The sequence below is a fragment of the Engystomops pustulosus genome, chromosome 8, assembly GCF_040894005.1.
Source record: "Engystomops pustulosus chromosome 8, aEngPut4.maternal, whole genome shotgun sequence".
NCBI lineage: Eukaryota > Metazoa > Chordata > Amphibia > Anura > Leptodactylidae > Engystomops > Engystomops pustulosus.
The window spans coordinates 45,868,298-45,890,669 of NC_092418.1; the positions used below are offsets into that span (position 1 = coordinate 45,868,298).

Genomic DNA, 22,372 nt, shown 5'->3' on the forward strand with positions numbered 1-22,372 from the left:
CGAGGCTGTCGGCTCCTCTCTGTGCCGGGTGCCGCCTCCTGGCAGGACCCGACTGTTTGTAACTGAGCATGCTCAGCATGCTCAGTTACTTACACTATACACTGCAATACAAGTGTATTGCAGTGTAAGGGCTTGAACAAGCCAAGAAGTAGAAAATGTAAAAAAGTTTAAAAAAAAAGATTTAGTCATTTTAGAATATAATTAAATAAAATAAGAGTCCCATAATCTCCCCAGTTACACATAAAATGCAAATAAAGTATATAAAACACTAAAACAAGTACATATTTGGTATCACCGCGTCCGTATTAATCTGTACAATAAATCTAAATCAATATTGAAACCGCTCGGTGAACTACGTAAAAAAAAAACTCGAAAAACTTCCCGTAATATACAATTTTTCATCAAACACTAAACACTAAAAATGTTCTAAAAAGTGATCAAAAAAAGTTTTGTTCCCTAATATGATACGACTGAAAAGAACAACTGTTTTCGCAAAAAATAAGCCCTCAATCAGATCTGACAACAGAAAAATACAGAAGTTATGGCCCTAAAAAGTTGCGATTTTCTCCAATATTGGTTTTGCTCAGGAAAATTGAGCAAAGATGAGAAAAATTATATAAATCACCGCAATCGTAGTGAACCAGGGAATAAAGATAAAATACATAAGGTGAGTGGGGGAAAAAATGCTAAAAATCCCAAATAAAAATTGATGATTTTGTTTGTGACCCCCTTGAAATAGTTAATAAAATCTCATGAATAAGCTTTAGACCCCCACAATGAATTATCTATACATTGTATCTCATCCCATAAAAAATAAGCCCTCATATGTTCGCATTACCAAAAAAATGCAAATTTATACCTTGTATAATGTGACAATACAAATCTGCTGTGTAGGGCGCCTCCATTCATTCTATGCCCGGCCGTGCGCCCGTACAGATGTTTACCACCACATATGTGGTATCATTAAACTCGGGAGGAATTGGGCATCAAATGTTGCAGTGCGTTTCATCATTTAATTTATTCTGAAACTGTCAGTTTTGGCCTAAATGAATGTATTTTCCAAAAAAATTCGAAAGTTTCGCAGGTCCATATTGTTTTAACCCATTTGAAACACTTAAAGGGTTAATAGACTTAATAGAAGTTGTTTTACATACGTTGAGGGGTCACGTTTCTATAGTGGGGTAATTTATGGGGTTTTACTATTATTTAGGCCTCTCAAAGTCACTTGAAAGCCGAGTTGCCCCTTAAAATGTGAGTTTTGGCAATTTTCATGAAAATGAGAAAAATCGCACCTAAAGTTCTGCACCTCATAACATCCTAGAAAAGTGAGAGGATGCATAAAATATCATCCCAATATAAAGCAGACATCCCGGAAATGTTAATTATCAAGCTTTTTGGGTAGTTTTACTTCCTGTCTGGAAAGCAGAACATTTCAAACTTGGAAAATGAAGAATTTTTACAAACTTTTGCCAAATTTTAAGTTTTTGTCAGAACTAAACGCAAAACTTATCACTTAAATTTTGTAACTAACATGAAGTACAATGTGTCACGAGAAAACAGTCTCAAAATCACCAGGATATGTTAAAGCGTTCCGAAGTTATAACCAATTATCGTGAGACATGTCAGATTTGAAAAATCAAGTCTGGTCTTTGAGCTGAAAACTAGTGTCGGTGATAAGGGGTTAAATGAAACACACGTTTCATGTTCGTGTTTAAAAACGCAACAAAAGCCACGTGTGAATCAGCCCTGATTGTCAGGAGGGCGCAGAGCACAAGTCATGGATTGGCAGGCTGCATGTGACCTATCTGCGGGGGTTGGGAAAATTTGCTTCTTTTGGGGGAAGTTCGTAAATAATGAAAACTGAAAGTGGCTGTGGGTTTGAGGGGATAAGACTTTAATGCAAACATGTATTTAAATAAGTAAATAAAGCGCTTGTTTGGAATGGAGACACTTTTCCGGCCATAGATCTTTGTATTGCTCCAATACTGATGACTACACCTCCCTCCGGCAGTAGAGGTCGCTAGAAGTCACCGTATTGGGGAAACCACGTGATTTCAGGAACGCTCTGGTTAAAGTCATAACATTGCGACAGAAGCGGAAAGCGGCGGCTGTGAGTCACGTGCCTCCTCCCGGGTGTCCTTGTGCTGTCATTACCAGAGCGACGGTCAGGTATGTGATAGTTACTGTGTGTACGGCAGATATCGCGATAATATCGGTGCCCCGTGTGCTCTGTGTCACAGGCGGTAGCCGTGCTTGTGCCCGGTGCAGGGGCGCTGTGTATGTCGCTGTGTGACGGTGTATATGTGCAGTCACCCCATGTGCAGCTCAGCATTATAGAGCACCTGAGTCAGTGCCCCCTCCAGTCACACAGAATAAGGCCATATTCACACAGATCATGCGTTTTATGTCATGTGGCTTCTGCAGTGATCCTAGAGGAGCATCACCCCGGCTATACACTGGGAGAAGCCGTGTCCCCTGTATATTATAAGTATTGGCACTGACACCCTTGATTAGTGGGGGTGGGGGGAGGGGTCTGCAACCTGGACCCCCAACCAATTACCTCCTGGCGCCTGTGGATTGGTCTGCAGTATCATAATGAAGAACAAGCCACATCCCAGCAGTGGGACCCCCACGATCACAGGAAGAAGGGTCCTGTTCTCACTAGTGAGAGGAGCCTCAGGACCAGCAGTTTCCTGGACCTCCATAGCAAAGCGTTCCGTTATCTCCATCACTCACTAGTGAGAGGAGCCTCAGGAAGACCATAGTTTCCTGCACCTCAATAGCACAGCGCTCAGTTATCTCCATCACTCACTAGTGAGAGGAGCCTCAGGACGACCATAGTTTCCTGCACCTCCATAGCACAGCGCTCAGTTATCTCCATCACTCACTAGTGAGAGGAGCCTCAGGAAGACCATAGTTTCCTGCACCTCCATAGCACAGCGCTCAGTTATCTCCATCACTCACTAGTGAGAGGAGCCTCAGGAAGACCATAGTTTCCTGCACCTCCATAGCACAGCGCTCAGTTATCTCCATCACTCACTAGTGAGAGAAGCCTCAGGAAGACCATAGTTTCCTGCACCTCCATAGCACAGCGCTCAGTTATCTCCATCACTCACTAGTGGTAGGAGCCTCAGGACGAGCATAGTTTCCTGCACCTCCATAGCACAGCGCTCAGTTATCTCCATCACTCACTAGTGAGAGAAGCCTCAGGAAGACCATAGTTTCCTGCTCCTCCATAGCACAGCGCTCAGTTATCTCCATCACTCACTAGTGAGAGGAGCCTCAGGACGAGCATAGTTTCCTGCACCTCCATAGCACAGCGCTCAGTTATCTCCATCACTCACTAGTGAGAGGAGCCTCAGGAAGACCATAGTTTCCTGCACCTCCATAGCACAGCGCTCAGTTATCTCCATCACTCACTAGTGGTAGGAGCCTCAGGACGAGCATAGTTTCCTGCACCTCCATAGCAAAGCGTTCCGTTATCTCCATCACTCACTAGTGAGAGGAGCCTCAGGAAGACCATAGTTTCCTGCACCTCAATAGCACAGCGCTCAGTTATCTCCATCACTCACTAGTGAGAGGAGCCTCAGGACGACCATAGTTTCCTGCACCTCCATAGCACAGCGCTCAGTTATCTCCATCACTCACTAGTGAGAGGAGCCTCAGGAAGACCATAGTTTCCTGCACCTCCATAGCACAGCGCTCAGTTATCTCCATCACTCACTAGTGAGAGGAGCCTCAGGAAGACCATAGTTTCCTGCACCTCCATAGCACAGCGCTCAGTTATCTCCATCACTCACTAGTGAGAGAAGCCTCAGGAAGACCATAGTTTCCTGCACCTCCATAGCACAGCGCTCAGTTATCTCCATCACTCACTAGTGGTAGGAGCCTCAGGACGAGCATAGTTTCCTGCACCTCCATAGCACAGCGCTCAGTTATCTCCATCACTCACTAGTGAGAGAAGCCTCAGGAAGACCATAGTTTCCTGCTCCTCCATAGCACAGCGCTCAGTTATCTCCATCACTCACTAGTGAGAGGAGCCTCAGGACGAGCATAGTTTCCTGCACCTCCATAGCACAGCGCTCAGTTATCTCCATCACTCACTAGTGAGAGGAGCCTCAGGAAGACCATAGTTACCTGCACCTCCATAGCACAGCGCTCAGTTATCTCCATCACTCACTAGTGGTAGGAGCCTCAGGACGAGCATAGTTTCCTGCACCTCCATAGCACAGCGCTCAGTTATCTCCATCACTCACTAGTGAGAGAAGCCTCAGGAAGACCATAGTTTCCTGCTCCTCCATAGCACAGCGCTCAGTTATCTCCATCACTCACTAGTGAGAGGAGCCTCAGGACGAGCATAGTTTCCTGCACCTTCATAGCACAGCGCTCAGTTATCTCCATCACTCACTAGTGAGAGGAGCCTCAGGAAGACCATAGTTTCCTGCACCTCCATAGCACAGTTATCTCCATCACTCACTGGGGCACATTAATCCTAAATGCTGAAAAGTCAACAGATAGAACACATTGGCACAGCCAGAGTACAAACCAACATAAGGAGCAGCACTGAGGAACAGGAGACAATCTCCGAGCGACATAGATATCCAGCAATATAGATATAGACCGACACTCACCGAGTCTCCAGGGAAGAATCCACACAGACCTCCCGTGTGTAGTGTCTACTCTGTGAGTGCCGCTCTCTTTCTATACTGCTCCCACATTTATCCTAATATCTACACCAGGTTTTTGCTATTAAATTGTCACATTGGAGCTTTTGTGACTTTTAACAACGTTCTAGACATAGACCCTGCCAGGGTCTCACAATTTTTTGTACAAACCCACTTCCCTCCCACCTGATCTAGGAAATCTGTGGTTTCATTTATGTGAAATGGACTGGAAAATTACCTTGAAAATCCATGATGATAAACCAGGGTCACTTACAGATCCAGGCACCGTGACTGAGGTCATCTTCTTATATTTATTATCCATGGTCTCCTTCCTTCTAAAATCAACTCTATGGTAATGAGGTAGAGGGGCTCTGGGGGTTGTTACCAAAACCCCTCTGTGCTGCAGATTCATAGGCTGTTACACTATACAGGAGCACCTCCGGCTCCCACTGTGTGAGACTACAGCAAAGAAGGGGTGGTGGGAGCGGGCGTAGGAGAAGAAAGTGGCGTTAACACATTGCGCAATGTTGACAGCAATGTGATCAGGCATATCTCCTCAGCGGCTGTGCTGTGTTTGTGTGCGCACACAATAAAAAATCAATGGGTTTCATCAGCCATTTCTCTGATCCAGATGTCAGTGGTGTCTGTCAGTACCGAGGAATGGTTGTGAGATGCCTATAGAGCTATCACTGGCAGATCAGCTCTCCCAGGGATGTGTACATATAAATGCACAGTGGGGGAAATAAGAACCGTATTTGATTCCAGGCTGATTTTGCAAGTTTTCCCACCTACAAAGAATGGAGAGGTCTGTAATTTCTATTGTAGGTCACTTCAACTGGGAGAGACAGAAACTTTTATTGCATGAAATAAGTATTTGATCACATAGAAAAACAGAACGTAATATGTGGTGCCGAAACAAATTGTAAAGGTCAGACGTTTCCTGTATTTCTTGAGCAGGTTTTCACACACTGTAGCAGGGATTTTGGCCCAGTGCTCCATAGAGATCTTCTCCTGATCCGTCAGGTTTCATGGCTGCCACTGGGCAACATTGAGTTTCAGCTCCCACCAAAGATTTCTGATTGGGTTCAGGCAGCAGTGACAATTGGAGTTGCAAAAAATTTTGCTGTAATGGGACCAAGGATTATCAATAAAGCTTCATTACAGACACCTTACAGCTGATCATTGCAGCCTGGGACTATAGTAACATCCAGAGAGCTTCACCAGGGGGCAGAGGGGTCCGTCTTTAACTAGAGGTAGTCTGTAAGTCGGGTGTCCTTAAGTAGGGGACGGTCTGTATATATAATTTTCATTGTAGGTACACTTCAGTTGTGTGAGTTATTTCCTACATACATATCACACATAAACTTGATTCTAGTTTCTAAATATATAGTATTGTCTTTTTTTTCCTGTTCCACCAGTGATGCCTCTTCACAAGTACCCACCTGCTATCTGGAAATCACTGAAACTGAAGGAAGGTATCTATACCCGCCTGCCCGCGCATTATCTGAAGTCTCTGAATGATACAGAGAAGCCCACTCCAGTACATTGGCGACCACATGGATTGAAGTACAGACTAAACCCAAAGACAGGACAGCGGGAACGTGTTCAGGATGTCCCGGTGCTGCCCTACTTTCCTCCCGAGGCTGATGAAGGACTCTGGGGTGGAGAGGGCTGGATTTCTGGCTTTCGATATGCAAATAATGATAAGGTATAACCAGTATGCATTTCTGGAACACTTGGTAGGCATGACCCTAGTATGTCTAGTGAAGGATCTTTGCCTACACCAGGACAACCCCTCTCTGTGGGTCTTTCTATGGTGGTCTCAGCCTTCGTTGTAATGTTTGCTGTGTAATATTTTATCTCCCTTGCAGCATCTATAATGTAAGGCAGACAGGAGCATGTATAATATTGTGCTGCTACTTGGGGTTCCGGGAGCTCCACCTGCAAGATCATCTGATGGCCTAGATCTACTGTACTTGTCTTTTTGTTTCTCACTATAGAAAGGGTGGTCTTGGTGATGCAGCCCCTTTAGACGGACACTTTAAAGATAGTATATTTTAAAGATTGTATAGAGATGCAATGATGCAGAACACACCTGTAATGTTTGCCTTTCCTTCTATTGCATCCATAGCTTACTTCAAGGGTAAGGAAACTGTGGAGGCCCCAGCTATTCTCCCGACAGCTGTACAGCGAGATTCTAGACACCACATTTCCCATCGCTGTTACCATGAGGACTCTGGATCTTATAGATGCTGCTTATGGTTTTGATTTTTATATCCTTAAGGTAAGTTGTCAAATATTTTTAATGAAGGATTGTAACCTACATTGTGGGATAGTAAAAGAAGAAACCACTATGGGGTTTATGCCAGTTATCATCTTATGGACTGAGGCCTTTGTGCATAATATGTAACTATTATCAGCACTAATATTCATGTATTCTAGACCCCGCAGAGGGACCTGTGTTCAAAGCTGGGAATGGAACTGAAAAGGGCTATGCTAATGCATCTGGCGAAGAAAGATGCAGATCTTTACCCAAATGATCCTGAAAAGAGAGAGCAGATTTACAACAAGTACAAGGTACATTTCCTATAATGGGACTGATCCTTGTGTCCACCAGAGGTTGTGATGGCACCTGCCTAAGCATCTATGACCTCTGGCCTGATCTCTGACCGGAACTCCGATCTCTGCTCATGTGGCCCTTTTTCAGCAGTCAGGAACAAGCTCCTCCGTCCCCATGGCACTCGAGCTGTCAGTGTGACTGTCTGATCCTGTACTGTCATAGCTGCCCTTGGATGCATTGTTCATGCTATGTGCAGTATCATCCCAGGAGAAGAGGGGGGAATGGGCATCCCCCCCCTGCATACATACCAGATGTTATTTTTAAAGGTACAGCCAAAAAATGGAAGCAGTGATTGTCATAAATCAACTGGACTGTGCCATTTTCTAAGCACATTGGCGCAGGGGTGGTGCCCATACTTGCACTGATGTCCACTGGACGAGTTTGCGTCTCTTTTTAAATACATAAACATAGAAAGAGATGACGGCACTCACCGTTTCCAAAAGCATGAAAAGCGTCCTTTATTGGTGGGGAAGCATGCAGGGGGGTAAACAGACAGGTTCCGGCAACGGGGCCGTTTCACGCACTGTGGCGCTTTCTCAAGCCTGATCGGCTTGAGAAAGCGCCACAGTTGATTTATGACAATCAAGCCTGATCGGCTTCAGAAAGCGCCACAGTGCGTGAAACGGCACCGTTGCCAGGACCTGTCTGTTTACCCCCCTGCATGCTTCCCCACCAATAAAGGACGCTTTTCATGCTTTTGGAACCGGTGAGTGCCGTCATCTTCTTATATACATTGATTGAGCACCGCTGGAAAGTCCTGCCGTGATCACCCCTGCCCCTGGAGAGTCGGGCCACGCTTTGGGCTGTCGGCGGTATCGTTGGGGCTGTGCCCGCCAGAGACTTTTCTCCATTTAATATTCTTTTTAAATACACAATTGGGTTCATGTGTTTTTAATGCTTTTCCATAATTTTGTTTTTGTTTTTTTCAGGAATTTGAAATCCCTTTGGAGGAAGCTGAATGGGTTGGTTTAACCTTAGAAGAAGCTGTAGAAAAGCAAAGACTTTTAGAAAAAAAGGTATATTTTTGGAAATCTGTAAGAAGTGTACAAGTACGCTATTTGATCAAAGTATTGGCCATGTGAAGGGCCTCTAATGACATGCGAGCTCCATAGAAATGAATATGGAGTTAGGCTAAATGCTCATGAGCCGTCAGGTTTTTTAAATTTAAATTTTTCTGTCCTTGAAAAAAATGAATTGATTTTTCTGTGAATTTCCTGGCTCTCTAATATCCTAATAACCATTATTATTTTCACGGATGGGACTTGGATGCAGTCAGTTGCACTCTTGTATCTTAAAGGGGTTGGCCACTTTACTTTTTTTTTTTTTTTTTGTAATTTATGGACATTCCTGTCCATAAAATGGATGCTGATGGAGGGTACACATTACAAAACAACATAGCTTAAAGTGGCCAACCCCTTTAAGGCCGGCTTTATGTGGCTGTCCTTCCTTCTTTTTTTTTTTTTTTTTTTTTTTTTTTACTGCTTTGTTTCTTCTCAGATATAACTTAGTGGATTTTTCATCCTGAAACATTGGCCATGCAATATACATGTGGCGCAGGAGTGCAGACAAGCTAAATGGGGAACTATGCTAGACAGTGGCATAAAAGAAAAAAGTTGCACAAAAAAGCAAACTCAAAGATGCGCCTGAAAAGTGCAAAAAAGATCTTTCTGTCTGATCAGATTCCTATGACATGCACGAGTATCTCCTGTACTGCAGGGGGACGGGCAGGAGGCAGAGATTACAGCATCCCGTGCACTAGCGTAGCACAGAGGAATTAGGAAATATCCGCTAATCTTACATTGAGCAGTAATGCAGTGATGGGAGCAAAAGCAGCAATAAAACGGAGGAAAATTGCAAAGTAATGGGTTAAAAGTTATCATCTTAGCATTACTAAGGGAATAAGATTTGAGAACTTTCTTTCACGGGCAAACACCTTTAAAAAGTATTGCAATGTGTTATCCGTTAAAAAAAAAAAAAAAACAGCTGGGATACCAATGTTATTCACAGTCATGGGAATGGGCCCTTAGTCCCTCTTTTGAAAAAAAATGTTTGGAGTCTGAATATTTTGTCAAAAGGATCTGGCTCGCATTTTTTTCTCAGGTTCATTCGAAATATGTTTAATGGGGTTCAGGACTCTGGGGAGGAAGAACTGGGCTGGCTTGATCAATCATATCTGTATGGACCTGGCTTTGTGTACAGGGGTGCAGTCATTCTGATAATACATAATACATTTCTATTGTTTGTCATCTGTTCCAGGACCCCACTCCTGTGTTTAAAATATGTGTAGAGGAACTTGTTCAGAAACTAACAGCTCAGAAGGTAGAAGATCCAGCAGCCGTGCAGAACAAATCCTGAGGACACATTCCATGGACACTGTGGCAGTTGCCTCTTCTTTGGTGTATAAGCAGACATTTTATGCTAAAAAGTCTCTGCCTGAAGTGATCACTGAGAGGACCAGGAGTGCATAGGAGTGATATCATCAGGACTTACTATGAGCTGTGTCTTGTAGCTCTTCAACTTCAAAAGCCCTGAAAGAACTTATCCCAGTACTAAAGATAGATTGATTTTTTTTTGGGCCATTCTTATTATATCACCACTTTCTACCCTATGTGCCTGTTCTAATGATGTATATATAATCTAAAGAAATACAATAAAATGCCATTATTGATTCACACAGAGAGAAGTATATCACCCTAATTTATTGGTGACGAGATGTAGCCGCATTCTGTCATGTCACAGTATCTGAACTAAGAAAGTGATTTGGGATAACCTTTTGCCAACTCAAATTTTGTCACCTAATAGGACAGAATGACTCGCCTAACGTCCTCTTCATCTTGATCCCGACGCTGGTCTTCTTCAAGCTCGACACGCTGGGTTCAGCTGACAAAAAGACTTATAAAAAGGATGCCGGAGAGCGAGGACGTGATGTCTGGCTCTTCGGGCTGTCAATTATTAACACATCTCGACCACCTCCATTTCCCATTTTGGGAATGGGGGGTGACGTCAGGCAGCAGGCAAGAATAATTAGCAGCCCGGAGCAACGGACATCATGTCCCCGAACCTCGAGATGCTTTTTTTAGGTGATCCAGGCGTGTCAAGCTTTAAGAAGATAAGTGCCGAGATGAAGATGAAGAGGACGTTAGGTGGGTATGTTTAGCTCACTATTAGTGATTTATAGTGGTAGATTTCCTTTGATTTCAACATTATATTGTAAAATAAAATCAAACGATTGCTTGTTCATTTCGCATACAGGGACAAGTTAAAGGAAGCCTACCACTTGAAGTGGCAGGTATAAGAAGGCAATACCGAGCACCAGCTCAGGGTGAGCTGGTGCCGGAGCTTATTTTTGTTAGTGTTTTAAACCGTAGTATCGCGGTTTAAAACACTTTTTAAACTTTATGGCCGAAGCTGCTTCGGCGCAGTGAGGTACGCACTCGGCGCTTACCATGTGCGCGACCGTGTGCGCGGCTACATAGGAAGTGAAGGAGAGTTGAGCACGTACCTCCCTGCGTCGAAGCAGCTTCGGCTATGAAGTTTAAAAAGTGTTTTAAACCGCGATACAGCGGTTTAAAACACTCACAAAAATAAGCTCCAGCACCAGCTCACCCTGAGCTGGTGCTCGGTATTTCCTTCTTATACCTGCCACTAGTGGTAGGTTTCCTTTAAACAAAAATGGTTTTAAATCAAAATATAAGTAATAGGGATTTAGGTTTTTTTTTTTTTAAGTCATTAACACTTTCATATAAAACTATTGAAAATCCCCATAAAAACCCCACATATAAAGTATCGTCATGTCCATAATGTCCTGTACAATAAAACAGGACAAATGGTTCATTAAAATATAAGCTAATATGTAATTAGTTGTTATTTAAAATTTTGCTCCCCCTAGCAGAAAAATGCTGTTGACATACACAGTAATGAAGAATTAAAATGCTTCTGGCCCACTAATCAGTCCATTTTCTCTGTGCGGAGCAGACACAGCACAGAAGATGGACACTGATTACATGTCCCTCACCAGCCTGGGCCAGTCATGTGATCACCACTATGTTTGGCTGTAGTGAGTTGGTTGCAGTGCATCCAGTATGCACTGATGGCAGTTACACATCATTACTATGGTAACAGAGCAGTACAGTCTGTTACATCATCACTGGGAGCAGAGCATAAGAGGGAGGAGGAGTTACTGGGAAATAAAGGATCATGGGACTTGTAGTTTGCAGTGGCGGCTATCTTGGTGATAACTCCACCTACTTTAGAGAGGCCATAAAATTTTGTGAATCATAAAATCAAACAATTTAAGCTCCATTTTGTGACGGACAGTGACATCACTATGTATGCTCTTGGGGACTGTGGGGAGGGATGCAATACAATGCATCCACTCCCCATAGCCTTTTATTGCCTCCGCTGAGCACATACAGTATGTCTCTCAGGCGGAGGCTACAGGATTATACGATATAGCTTGCTACCTCTTTCCATCCTGCCTTTTTTTGGCAGACAGAACGTTTAGTGTACAGACAGAACGAACAACTTTGCCTTAGTTTGAAACTATTTGTCAATGTATAGGCTAAGCTATACATTGGGTGCTTTCCTGGCGTGTACGCTTAGCGTATACAAAAAAAGTGATGTGAACCCAGCCTTACACGGGCTGCGCATGTTGTGTGAAACAGCCCTAACCTCTAGAACTTGGGCAAGACCAGAGAGCTTTCTAAGGATGTCACGGTCAAGATCATAGACCTGCACAAGGCTGGAATGGGCTTCAAAACCAGAAGTAAGACAGATGAGGAGGAGACAACTGATGGTGCAATAGTATGAAAATGGAAGAAATACAAAATGACTGTCAATCAACATTGATCTGGGGCACCATGCAAAATCTCACCTCACGGGGTTTCCTGGATCATGAGAAAGGCAAAAGATCAGCCTAAGGGTGAAGACACACGTGGCGTTTTTAGGCCGTTTTTAGTTAGTGCGTTTTCAGATTGTAAAAAACACATGCGTTTTTGAGCAGTTTGAATTAAGATAATTGGTCAAACCTGTCAAAAACGCACGCGTTTTTAAAAAATGAAAAACGGCCCCAAAACGGCCTAAAACCGCCACGTGTGTCTTCACCCTAAGGGTGGTTTCACATTTACGTTGTTTTCACATCAGTGATTTTTCACTGAACCCATTTTGGTTTATGGACACATACAGATTGATTTTTCACTGATGCCTCACTGAACCATTCTTTTCAATGGCCTTTTTCACAGTTAGAACCTGCTCTTTTTGTGTTCAAAGACAACATTGAATCAGTGCGAAAAAATGAAGTGTGAACAATTGAAAAAGAATGGGTCGGGTACCAGTGAAAAATCACTGAAGCCAAAAAGAGAAAACCAATCTATGTGTGTCCATAAGCCAAACTGATGTGAAAAAAACCCCAATGTGAAACCCCCCTTACATGGTGAGAACTTGTTAATGATCTCAATGCAGCTGAGATGACAGTCACTAGGAAAACTATTGGTAACACATTACACTTTAATGGTTTAAAATCCTACAGTGCCCTCAAGGTCTCCCTGCTCAAGAAGGCACATGTGCTGCCCCTCTGTAGTTTGCCAATGAACACCTGGATAATTCTGTGAGTGATTGGGAGAAGATTCTGTGGTCAGATGAGTCAAAAATTTGAACTGTTTGGCATTAACTCAACTCACCGGAACTCGCAGGAAGAGCAATGCTGCCTATGACCCAAAGAACACTGGGTCCACTGTCAAGCATAGAGGTGGAAACATTGGGGGAAATTAACCTAACTGTAAAAAATATATAGACTGTTCATCTCTTTGTCAGGGGGCAAACTTACAAATTCAGCCAGGGATCAAATAATGATTTCCTTCACTGTATCCTATAGGAGAGTACTGAACAGGGTTTACACAAATCCAGTCCATATACTGGAGGGTCAGAGTCTGCAGCATGTTAATTATTTCTACAGATTTACGGTTCCTATTTAAAAAATTTGTAATTATCTATGTTTATTTCCACTGGATTGTCATGTGATGTCACACAAGTGAAGGACCCATTAGTATCACACGGCTCTGTGATAATAACGGCTTGTGCCCCTGCATGTCCATCACATGACCATGTACAGATTTCTATCCACTGGAAATAAACATAGACACTTTCTATAGAAGGACAGCAAGCAGAGATCTAGAAAACCATTACGAATTGATACAGAAAGTATATTGGAAAATTGCATAACTTTTCATTACACAATCAATATCAATTATTTCCTGAAAGTGGACAATCCCTTTAAGTCCTACCACCCACCATTCAGCACAGGATAATCATGGCTTAAAGCAGGGGTCAGGAACCTTTTTGGCTGGAAGAGCCATAAGCGCCACATATTTTAAAATATAATTCTTAGAGGCGTACAATATGTTTAAAGGGCCACTGACAGAACAATCGCTACAGCAGTCATTAGTACAGTAAGGACTATCCCCCCTGCTGTACTAAGCCACAACTGGACCAAAACAATGGTAATTCCCTGGTCCGAATGTTGAAGTTGTTTCATTTCTCTCCACTTGTGTTTGCTCGCTAACTCTGCTTGCTGTCTTGCAATTTTTTCCAAATCTTCATCAATTGAATTAAACTTATTCACCCACATGTCTGAGGCCTTCAGGTCAGCAACTTGTAGTTCAGAATCTCTGACAGAGACACCGGGGATGTAACGCAGGTCAGCGCTGTCCAGTGCACACTCCTGTGGATGGGTGATGAACTTAAAAGGACGAGTATGCTCACGAAATTCTCCAAAGCGTGCTTTGAATGTCTGCAGAAGATTAGATGTGAAGCCTGCTAGCTGCTGAATATCAAGATGTTGAGCAGAGTCATTTGCTGTGAAAATAGGTATTCCCATTTCAGCAAATAAATGCCATTCTTTCTATAATGAAAAGTTATAACTTTTTCCAATATACTTTCTGTATCAATTCCTCATGGATTTCTAGATCTCTGCTTGCTGTCATTCTATAGAACGCCTCTATGTGGACAGAAATCTGACCATGGTCACACAGGTGCACGGCTAGTTATATCACACAGCTGTGATTACTCTCTGTGATATAACGAGCCGCGCACCTGTGTGACCATGGTCAGATTTCTGTCCACTGGAAGTAATCATAGAAGCTTTTGTATAGAATTACAGCAAGCAGAGATCTAGAAATTGATATAGAAAGTATATTGGAAAAATGTATAATTTTTCATCATGCAAATAATAACATTAAAGGGGTTATCCGGGTTTAAATTTTTTTTATGTCCGGGCTGGGGAGGGCTAGTTAAACATAATAAACATGGACTTACCACCTCCGGCGCCACCGTTGTCCTGCGCCGCGGTCCCTTCGATCCGTGCCCCTGTTTGTTTACAGGGGCACGGAAGCCGCACACAGGGAGCTTCCGGTCCACGATGTGGACGGCTCCTCCCATGCGTCCCTATCTCTCAGCGTTGTAAGCGATTCGGGCCCTTAGTAAATGACCCCCATTATTTCTTAGATTTAGATTTGTGGATTTGTCTGTAAGGAGGGCCGGCTCCAGGTTTCTTTGGGTCCTTGTGCTACAGAGCTTCAGTAGACCTCTAGAAGAGCTGTGTTCTTTTAGGCTCGAATTTGTCTGATGTTGGCACTGGCCGTGTTCAGCTGTTAGGGTCACTCTCTACACCCCAGCATGGCCCACTGGGTGGATATGGTGTTAGCTGTATGGCTACCCAGTACAACCAGTAGGTTCCCCATTCAGCAACTATAGGTGGTGTCCCCATTCCCATACCTATTACATTGGGAAATTTTGCCTCCGCTGAGCTCCTATTGATAAAAAGACGCTGATAAAAAGAGCAGGCCTGCTTGATAAATTTTGGCCCATATATAAATACCCCCACCCTGGTTTTATTATATTCAGAAGCCCCCCTCACAGTTAATTTATTTACAGCCTATTAGAGCCACCTGCCAGTTTATATTATGTACAACTATATAGAATTCCCCATCAATCATAACTATATACAGAGCCTCCCACTATAAAGAGTATCCAGATACCCCAATCCTCCCACTATAAAGAGTATCCAGTATAGAGTGCCCAGATCCCCCACTCCTCCCAGCATAAAGAGTATCCAGTATAAAGAGTATCCAGATCCCAAAGTCCTCCCAGTATAAAGAGTATCCAGATACCCCAATCCTCCCACTATAAAGAGTATCCAGTATAAAGAGTATACAGATCCCCAATTCTCCCAGTATAAAGAGTATCCAGATCCCCCAGTCCTCCCAGTAAAAAGAGTACTCCGATTCCCCAGTCCTCCCAGTATAAAGAGTATCCAGTATAAAGAGTATCCAGATCCCCCAGTCCTCCCAGTATAAAGAGTATCCAGATCCCCCAGTCCTCCCTGTATAAAGAGTACTCCGATTCCCCAGTCCTCCCAGTATAAAGAGTATCCAGTATAAAGAGTATCCAGATCCCCCAGTCCTCCCAGTATAAAGAGTACTCCGATTCCCCAGTACATTGAGTATCCAGATCCCCTAGTCCTCCCAGTAAGAAAAAGGATACAGATCCCCCAGTAGGAAAAAAAAAAAAAAAAGTATCCAGATCCCACAGGCCACCCCTTCCCCGGTTTAATACATACATTGCCAAAAAAAATAATAGAACTTATACTTACATGCAGTTCTGCTCCCACACCACGTCTTCTCCCAGCTCCATGTTCTCACGGCTCCCGCCTTCTCACGGCTCCGTCTTCTTGCGGCTCAGCGCAGAGACACAGGCGCCAAGATGTCATCAGCCGCCACCTGCGTCGCTCTGCATATCTATTGCACCTGTCCTGAATCGCCCACCCTGTCTGCAAGCCAGATGCGGTCTTCGAAAGAGCCACATCTGGCTCGCGAGCCAGACGTTCCCGACCCCCTGGCTTAAAGGCTTAATCACACATATGCTTTTTTTTCTCTTCCTGGCTTCAGTGATTTTCACTGATTTTCACTGATTCTATACTGAAGCATTCTTCTATGTGCTTTTCGACTGATGGATGGCATATTTTTTACTGACAAAAGAAGCCTATGAGTCTGAGAAGAAATCAGTAGGCCCTTGGGCGATAGAGCCTCACTGGGCCCCTTTGCAGTAAATTCATGTAGCGGTGGAGATTAATTATATACAGTCTCCTAACCCCCATCGATTAATTAGATCCAGCCCCTCCTCACCCCCCAATGCATTATACGAATCCCCCTAACCCCCCCATGGACTAGTAAATGTGAGTCTTAGTCCTCCGCTCAAGTCTAGCGCTTCCGTCCTGCCTGCAGCTGCAAAGTGCAGAGATGCAGCCCAGCATCCTGCCGGATACGAATTGCTGCTTAACAGCGTCGGCCCTGTATACAATGATTAGAAGACAAAACACCTGCATTTCCAGCAACAGTGAAAAGAAAACTGACTGCACACAAATTCTGAATTTTTTTTGCGGATCCATAAACTTCTATTGTCATAAAAAAAAATAGGACAAGCGCTCCAATTTTGTAAACAGGTGTGAAAAAGCACACAGAGAAGAATGCCTCAGAAATGCCTAAAGCCAGGAAGAGATAAAAACTGATGCAAGTCATGGGGTGTCCTGACAGTTGACATCCAACACTCACCCCCCTTCCCTGCTACAGCTTTTCAGGCTCAGGAGCATACCCTAAAGCAGTGATGGCAAACCTTTTAGAGACAGAATGCCCAAATTGCAACTTAAAACCCACTAATGTATCATAAAGTGCCAACATGATGATTTATACAGTAACTTATTGTTCCCTACTCTTCCAACAACTTCCAACAATATCTTCATCCTCCGGACACCAATACCATTGAAAGTTAGGGCGGAAATTTGGATCATTATTCTAGATCCCCTCCTGTCCTATTTAGTGAACTCTGTGTTGGGGAGATGTACCACCTCTGGTACCCGTGCCATATGTTCACCACCACTGCCTTAAAGGAACTCTGACATTAGACTTGAAAAGCCACAACTTTTTTTACTTGGTAACAACATTAAGTTGCTTCCACAATTGTCAGGGGCAGGTTCTTATATAAACAGACAGGAAAATAATTCAATAAATTAGCACTTCAAACTTGTTGTATTACACACATCAGTTACTGGCAGATTTGTTAAAAATGTATGGTATACATGCAGAATGGTGATATGTGGCCTTAGATGAATCATCTAACATCAGGTTTTCTGAATGCACAGTTGGCCGACGCTGTCTCACTGCACTCTGTTATACATATGTACAAATGGCTTGGCTTCTTTTTCTACTACCGGATGGAACCATGTTGGAAAGGACCTTGCATTTATGCATGTTAATTGTAACAGATGCTATAAGAAAGTGCATCAGTATTGAATGTTCCTTATTCTCCTCATAGATTCATGGTTATCTCTAAGGCACCTGCACACATGGAAATGGGATCCCATGGAATGAGCAGGGAATTGGAGTCCTTGAATCATATTGAATTATGATGATGTAAGGAGTGCTCAGCAATGCTAAGACTGTAACAGCACAGCGCTGTGTTCTGCCGGCAGGGACTCCTTGCTACATATTTCACTATGATACAAAGACTCCTCTGCACTGCACTGTGCTTGGTCCATTGAATCCCACCACAATACGGTCCCCTTTCCATGAACCGAACATGTTTGTGTACAGGTGACCTAACAGTGAAGTAAACCTATTACTTTACATACTTTGCCATTCTACATACATTCTACTTTAGTCCAAGGTAGACAGAGGCAGGTAGCATCCATTGTGTGTTGGCCATTCAGACCTGAACTAGAACAGCTCCCATTTACGTCAGTGAGTCTGCAAAGCTATTTCACAATGGATGGGTTCCATTGAAGAAGGTGTCACACTGATTTCATTTTGGGTAGGCAATTTATATTTATGGCCAGGAAAACACTTTTAGTGAAATCCAATGGGCTGTACCTATTTCATATTTGTGATACATATATGAATCATTAAAAAAACGATAATGCATTTATATTTATGTAGATCAAAATTCTAAGTCCTGAGAAAGCTGTAAAGATAAATGGCATGGGAAATCTTTTCCTTAATAAAGAGGGTAGAGCAGGGGGAAGATAAAAAATAAATAAATAAAAGGTTCATACTTTTTTTTGGCTTTGCATTACCATATTGCTTCTCTCTGGTCAGTTTTTAAAAATCCCTGCTGGGCCTGAAGTGTCATCAGTCATAGGAGTGCGAACACAGATATCACTTACCTGCCAACACTTATGGTCGAGCTGGAGATGTAAAGAACGTTCCATTGAGGAGTTTTACAGTGTAACACGGATAACGGATAATGTGGACATCATTATTATTTGTGCACATAAAAAAGTCTGTTGTCTGCAACTCAAGATGAAAGAGATGGCTGTTTCTTAAATATTCAACCATAAAAATGCATTGGTGGTTGTTATTGTTTATTAAGGTACAAATATTTCCAACCTTCACTATTGCACTCAATGAGGTATCCTATGTACCCAGTCCGCAACAGGCCAATTCTACCTGAGCAGTTTAGTTAAAAGATGCATTGTGAATTCATTTTCAGGTTCACATAAGCAACCAAACTCCATATTGGTTACTCTGCGTCATGTCATATTGTTTCTTTTCTATTACATAAAAAAAAACTTTCTGCAACATTTTATCATTTTCCTATATACATCTATATCTTAAAATGCATATTTTTTAGACAACAATATACATTCTAGAACGGTATCAGATATACAAATGTACAAAATTTGCACTCCGTCATTTATTATTGTGTAAAGAAAGGTTAGTCTTAGCTCCTAGACGCCAAGTGCTATACCTTTGTATTCATTAGCAGATGCCTGTGCATATAATAATTTAGACCATAACTTACATATACCCCAAATATACAACCGATACCTCATTGAGGTATACAAATGTAAAAAAGAAAAGAAGATTGAACATTTTAAAATGCCTATACATTTATAAGGGGCTATAGGGATACAAGATGTCTGTAGGTAGAAGCCTTCTTCTCATAATCCTGCTCTAGGTTCTTCCATGCTTTCATGCTACATTCATCAGTTCAGGCAGGAGGTATAGTATTGTTCATCCTGATTGCTATTCCCCATGAGCACAGTGTCAGAGCCACTGATCAGTCACAGATGGGTAATACCTGAATTACATATAGACATTCATTTGCTTTTCAGTGACATTGTAGTGCCTGGCATTACCTATGTTGTGGACCAAAAGAACTTTGGAAGTTTTGTCTTTTGAAAGTTTTCACATCTGGGGTGAAGTCATGGATATACATTATCAGTTATTTATCTTTATATTAAAGGAAATTATTCTCCTTTAATAGAGGATCTTCTATCCAAATTGTCTTCCTTTGCTCTTCAGCAATTCTTTCCTTGATAACGCGAATTAAATCATCAATGGTATTCCACCCATCGGCCTCTATGGTCACATAGAGACAAGGAAGGGACTCCAACTCCTTCTCTTTCTGACGACATGTACGTAGGAACTCTTCTTCATTTTCTTGCTTTGACAACAGCCTTCTGTGGTAGATGAGCATAATGTTCAGATTTTACAGCTTACTGATATCAATTTTGACATTTTCCAATTATAATAATTGTTCTACATGAACAGCATAAACCTGGTTTTATGAAAAACCAGATCTTACATAGATACAGTGTTGAATGTTAAAGACGAAGCGGTAGAATAAAAATATTTCCACATTACCACTTGTGATCATAAAGTCATGTAAATGTATGCAATACTTTTTGTCCAGCCTAGTCATAAACCATCAGAATTCACGATTGTCCATCATGGATCATGATGGATCCATTCCTGTCTAGATTTTTTTTTGTTTTTTTATAATGAAGCAGGAAAAATTAACCCCAAGTATCCACATACTATACCAGGTACCCACTATAATATCCACAGTATAGAAGAAATAAACAAAGTCTTTTAATACCTGAACTTTTTCATGTTCTTCTCCGGCATTTTGATCAGAAGAATAATTGGGTACAATTTCGCTTTGATTAAGTCTTTCGTCCACTGCAATCCAATATCAAGCAAACAGTATGCATTCTATAAAAGAAAATAATAATGACAGCAACCAAAGTAGTAATGATTAAGCCATGTGAGGGGTAAATACACATTTTTAAGGCAACCTTTAGACTAAGTTTTTATTTTATTTCTGCAGACATTAAAGGGAACCTGTCACCAAGAGACCCATTTACAATGCCATATGAGCAGCAACTAATCCATTTGTCCCCTGGGTGTGGCTACAGAGGAGTGGTTTTTCCACGGTGGGAAGTAAACCACTCCTGTATAGCCACTCCCAGGGGACGAATGGACTAGTCACTGCTCACATGGCATTGTAAGTTAATATGTAACAGATCTTTTTTCAGTAAAACCATTTGTCTAGTCAGTGACTAGTCCGTTCATCCCCTGGGACTGGCTATAGAGGAGCGGTTTACCCCCTACCCTTGAGAAACCGCTCCTCCATGTGTCATTTTTACATTTCTAAAAACACCCATCACCCGGCATATCGGCACCCCCTGCCGTGCCACCCCCGCAGATGTCATCAATTGATGATCTGCCCGCTTTTAGCAACTCTCACTGACTGCATGAGGTATTCTCGCCCTTTCGCGGTCAGCATGCTGTGGCACGCGGAGAAGGCTGCATTCATCTGCACATGCGCTACTCTACATCGCTGCTTGCTAGGCATAGAGAGGGCTACAGGAGTCGCTACATAGTTGCTGGAACATGCCACCTGTAATATTGCCAGCCACATGCCCCCTGTAATATGCCAGCCACATGCCCCCTGTAATAAGCCAGCCACATGCCCCCTGTTATAAGCCAGCCACATGCCCCCTGTAATGTGCCAGCCACATGCCCCCTGTTATAAGCCAGCCACATGCCCCCTGTAATAAGCCAGCCACATGCCCCCTGTAATAAGCCAGCCACATGTCCCCTGTTATAAGCCAGCCACATGCCCCCCGTGATAAGCCAGCCACATGCCTCTTGTAATATGCCAGCCACATGCCCCCTGTAATAAGCCAGCCACATGCCCCCTGTTATAAGCCAGCCACATGCCCCCTGTAATGTGCCAGCCACATGCCCCCTGTTATAAGCCAGCCACATGCCCCCTGTAATAAGCCAGCCACATGCCCCCTGTAATAAGCCAGCCACATGTCCCCTGTTATAAGCCAGCCACATGCCCCCCGTGATAAGCCAGCCACATGCCTCTTGTAATATGCCAGCCACATGCCCCCTGTAATAAGCCAGCCACATCCCCCCTGTAATAAGCCAGCCACATGCCCCCTGTTATAAGCCAGCCACATGCCCCCTGTAATAAGCCAGCCACATGCCCCCTGTAATATGCCAGCCACATGCCCCCTGTAATATGCCAGCCACATGCCCCCTGTAATATGCCAGCCACATGCCCCCTGTAATATGCCAGCCACATGCCCCCTGTTATAAGCCAGCCACATGCCCCCTGTAATAAGCCAGCCACATGCCCCCTGTAATATGCCAGCCACATGCCCCCTGTAATATGCCAGCCACATGCCCCCTGTAATATGCCAGCTACATGCCCCCTGTAATATGCCAGCCACATGCCCCCTGTAATAAGCCAGCCACATCCCCCCTGTAATAAGCCAGCCACATGCCCCCTGTAATAAGCCAGCCACATGCCCCCTGTAATAAGCCAGCCACATGCCCCCTGTAATATGCCAGCCACATGCCCCCTGTAATAAGCCAGCCACATGCCCCCTGTAATCAGCCAGCCACATGCCCCCTGTAATATGCCAGCCACATGCCCCCTGTAATATGCCAGCCACATGCCCCCTGTAATATACCAGCCACATGCCCCCTGTAATAAGCCAGCCACATCCCCCCTGTAATAGGCCAGCCACATGCCCCCTGTTATAAGCCAGCCACATGCCCCCTGTAATAAGCCAGCCACATGCCCCCTGTAATAAGCCAGCCACATGCCCCCTGTAATATGCCAGCCACATGCCCCCTGTAATATGCCAGCCACATGCCCCCTGTAATAAGCCAGCCACATGCCCCCTGTAATAAGCCAGCCACATGCCTCCTGTTGTACGCCAGCCACATGCCCCCTG

General features: G+C 43.5%; 2 protein-coding genes across 3 annotated transcripts in view; one reads left to right on the plus strand and one right to left on the minus strand.

Annotated features, from left to right (window-relative positions):
* The first annotated feature begins 2,010 nt into the window (after window positions 1-2,010).
* On the plus strand, window positions 2,011-9,958 carry MRPL28 (mitochondrial ribosomal protein L28). Its single transcript, XM_072120818.1, has 6 exons — window positions 2,011-2,169; window positions 6,083-6,372; window positions 6,796-6,948; window positions 7,107-7,241; window positions 8,214-8,300; window positions 9,541-9,958. The coding sequence occupies exons 2-6, from the start codon at window positions 6,085-6,087 to the stop codon at window positions 9,637-9,639; spliced, it is 762 nt and encodes a 253-aa protein (XP_071976919.1). The 5' UTR covers window positions 2,011-2,169; window positions 6,083-6,084; the 3' UTR covers window positions 9,640-9,958.
* An 8,727-nt stretch (window positions 9,959-18,685) lies between these two features.
* The window catches only part of CARD11 (caspase recruitment domain family member 11), a 53,644-nt gene continuing 49,957 nt past the window's right edge, over window positions 18,686-22,372 (minus strand). For both annotated transcript variants that reach the window (XM_072120819.1, XM_072120820.1), the window contains exons 23-24: window positions 20,215-20,330; window positions 18,686-19,795 (exon numbers count right to left, since the gene is read on the minus strand). In XM_072120819.1, coding sequence (XP_071976920.1) covers window positions 19,573-19,795; window positions 20,215-20,330 — 339 coding nt within the window. In that variant the 3' untranslated portion in view covers window positions 18,686-19,572. The remainder of the gene's footprint in view (window positions 19,796-20,214; window positions 20,331-22,372) is intronic.

Coding starts and splice junctions, on each gene's coding strand:
- MRPL28 (XM_072120818.1), top strand. CDS start 6,085: ATGCCTCTTCACAAGTACCCACCTGCTATCTGGAAATCACTGAAACTG. Junction 6,373..6,795: donor GATATGCAAATAATGATAAG/GTATAACCAGTA, acceptor TTGCATCCATAG/CTTACTTCAAGGGTAAGGAA. Junction 7,242..8,213: donor AGATTTACAACAAGTACAAG/GTACATTTCCTA, acceptor TGTTTTTTTCAG/GAATTTGAAATCCCTTTGGA.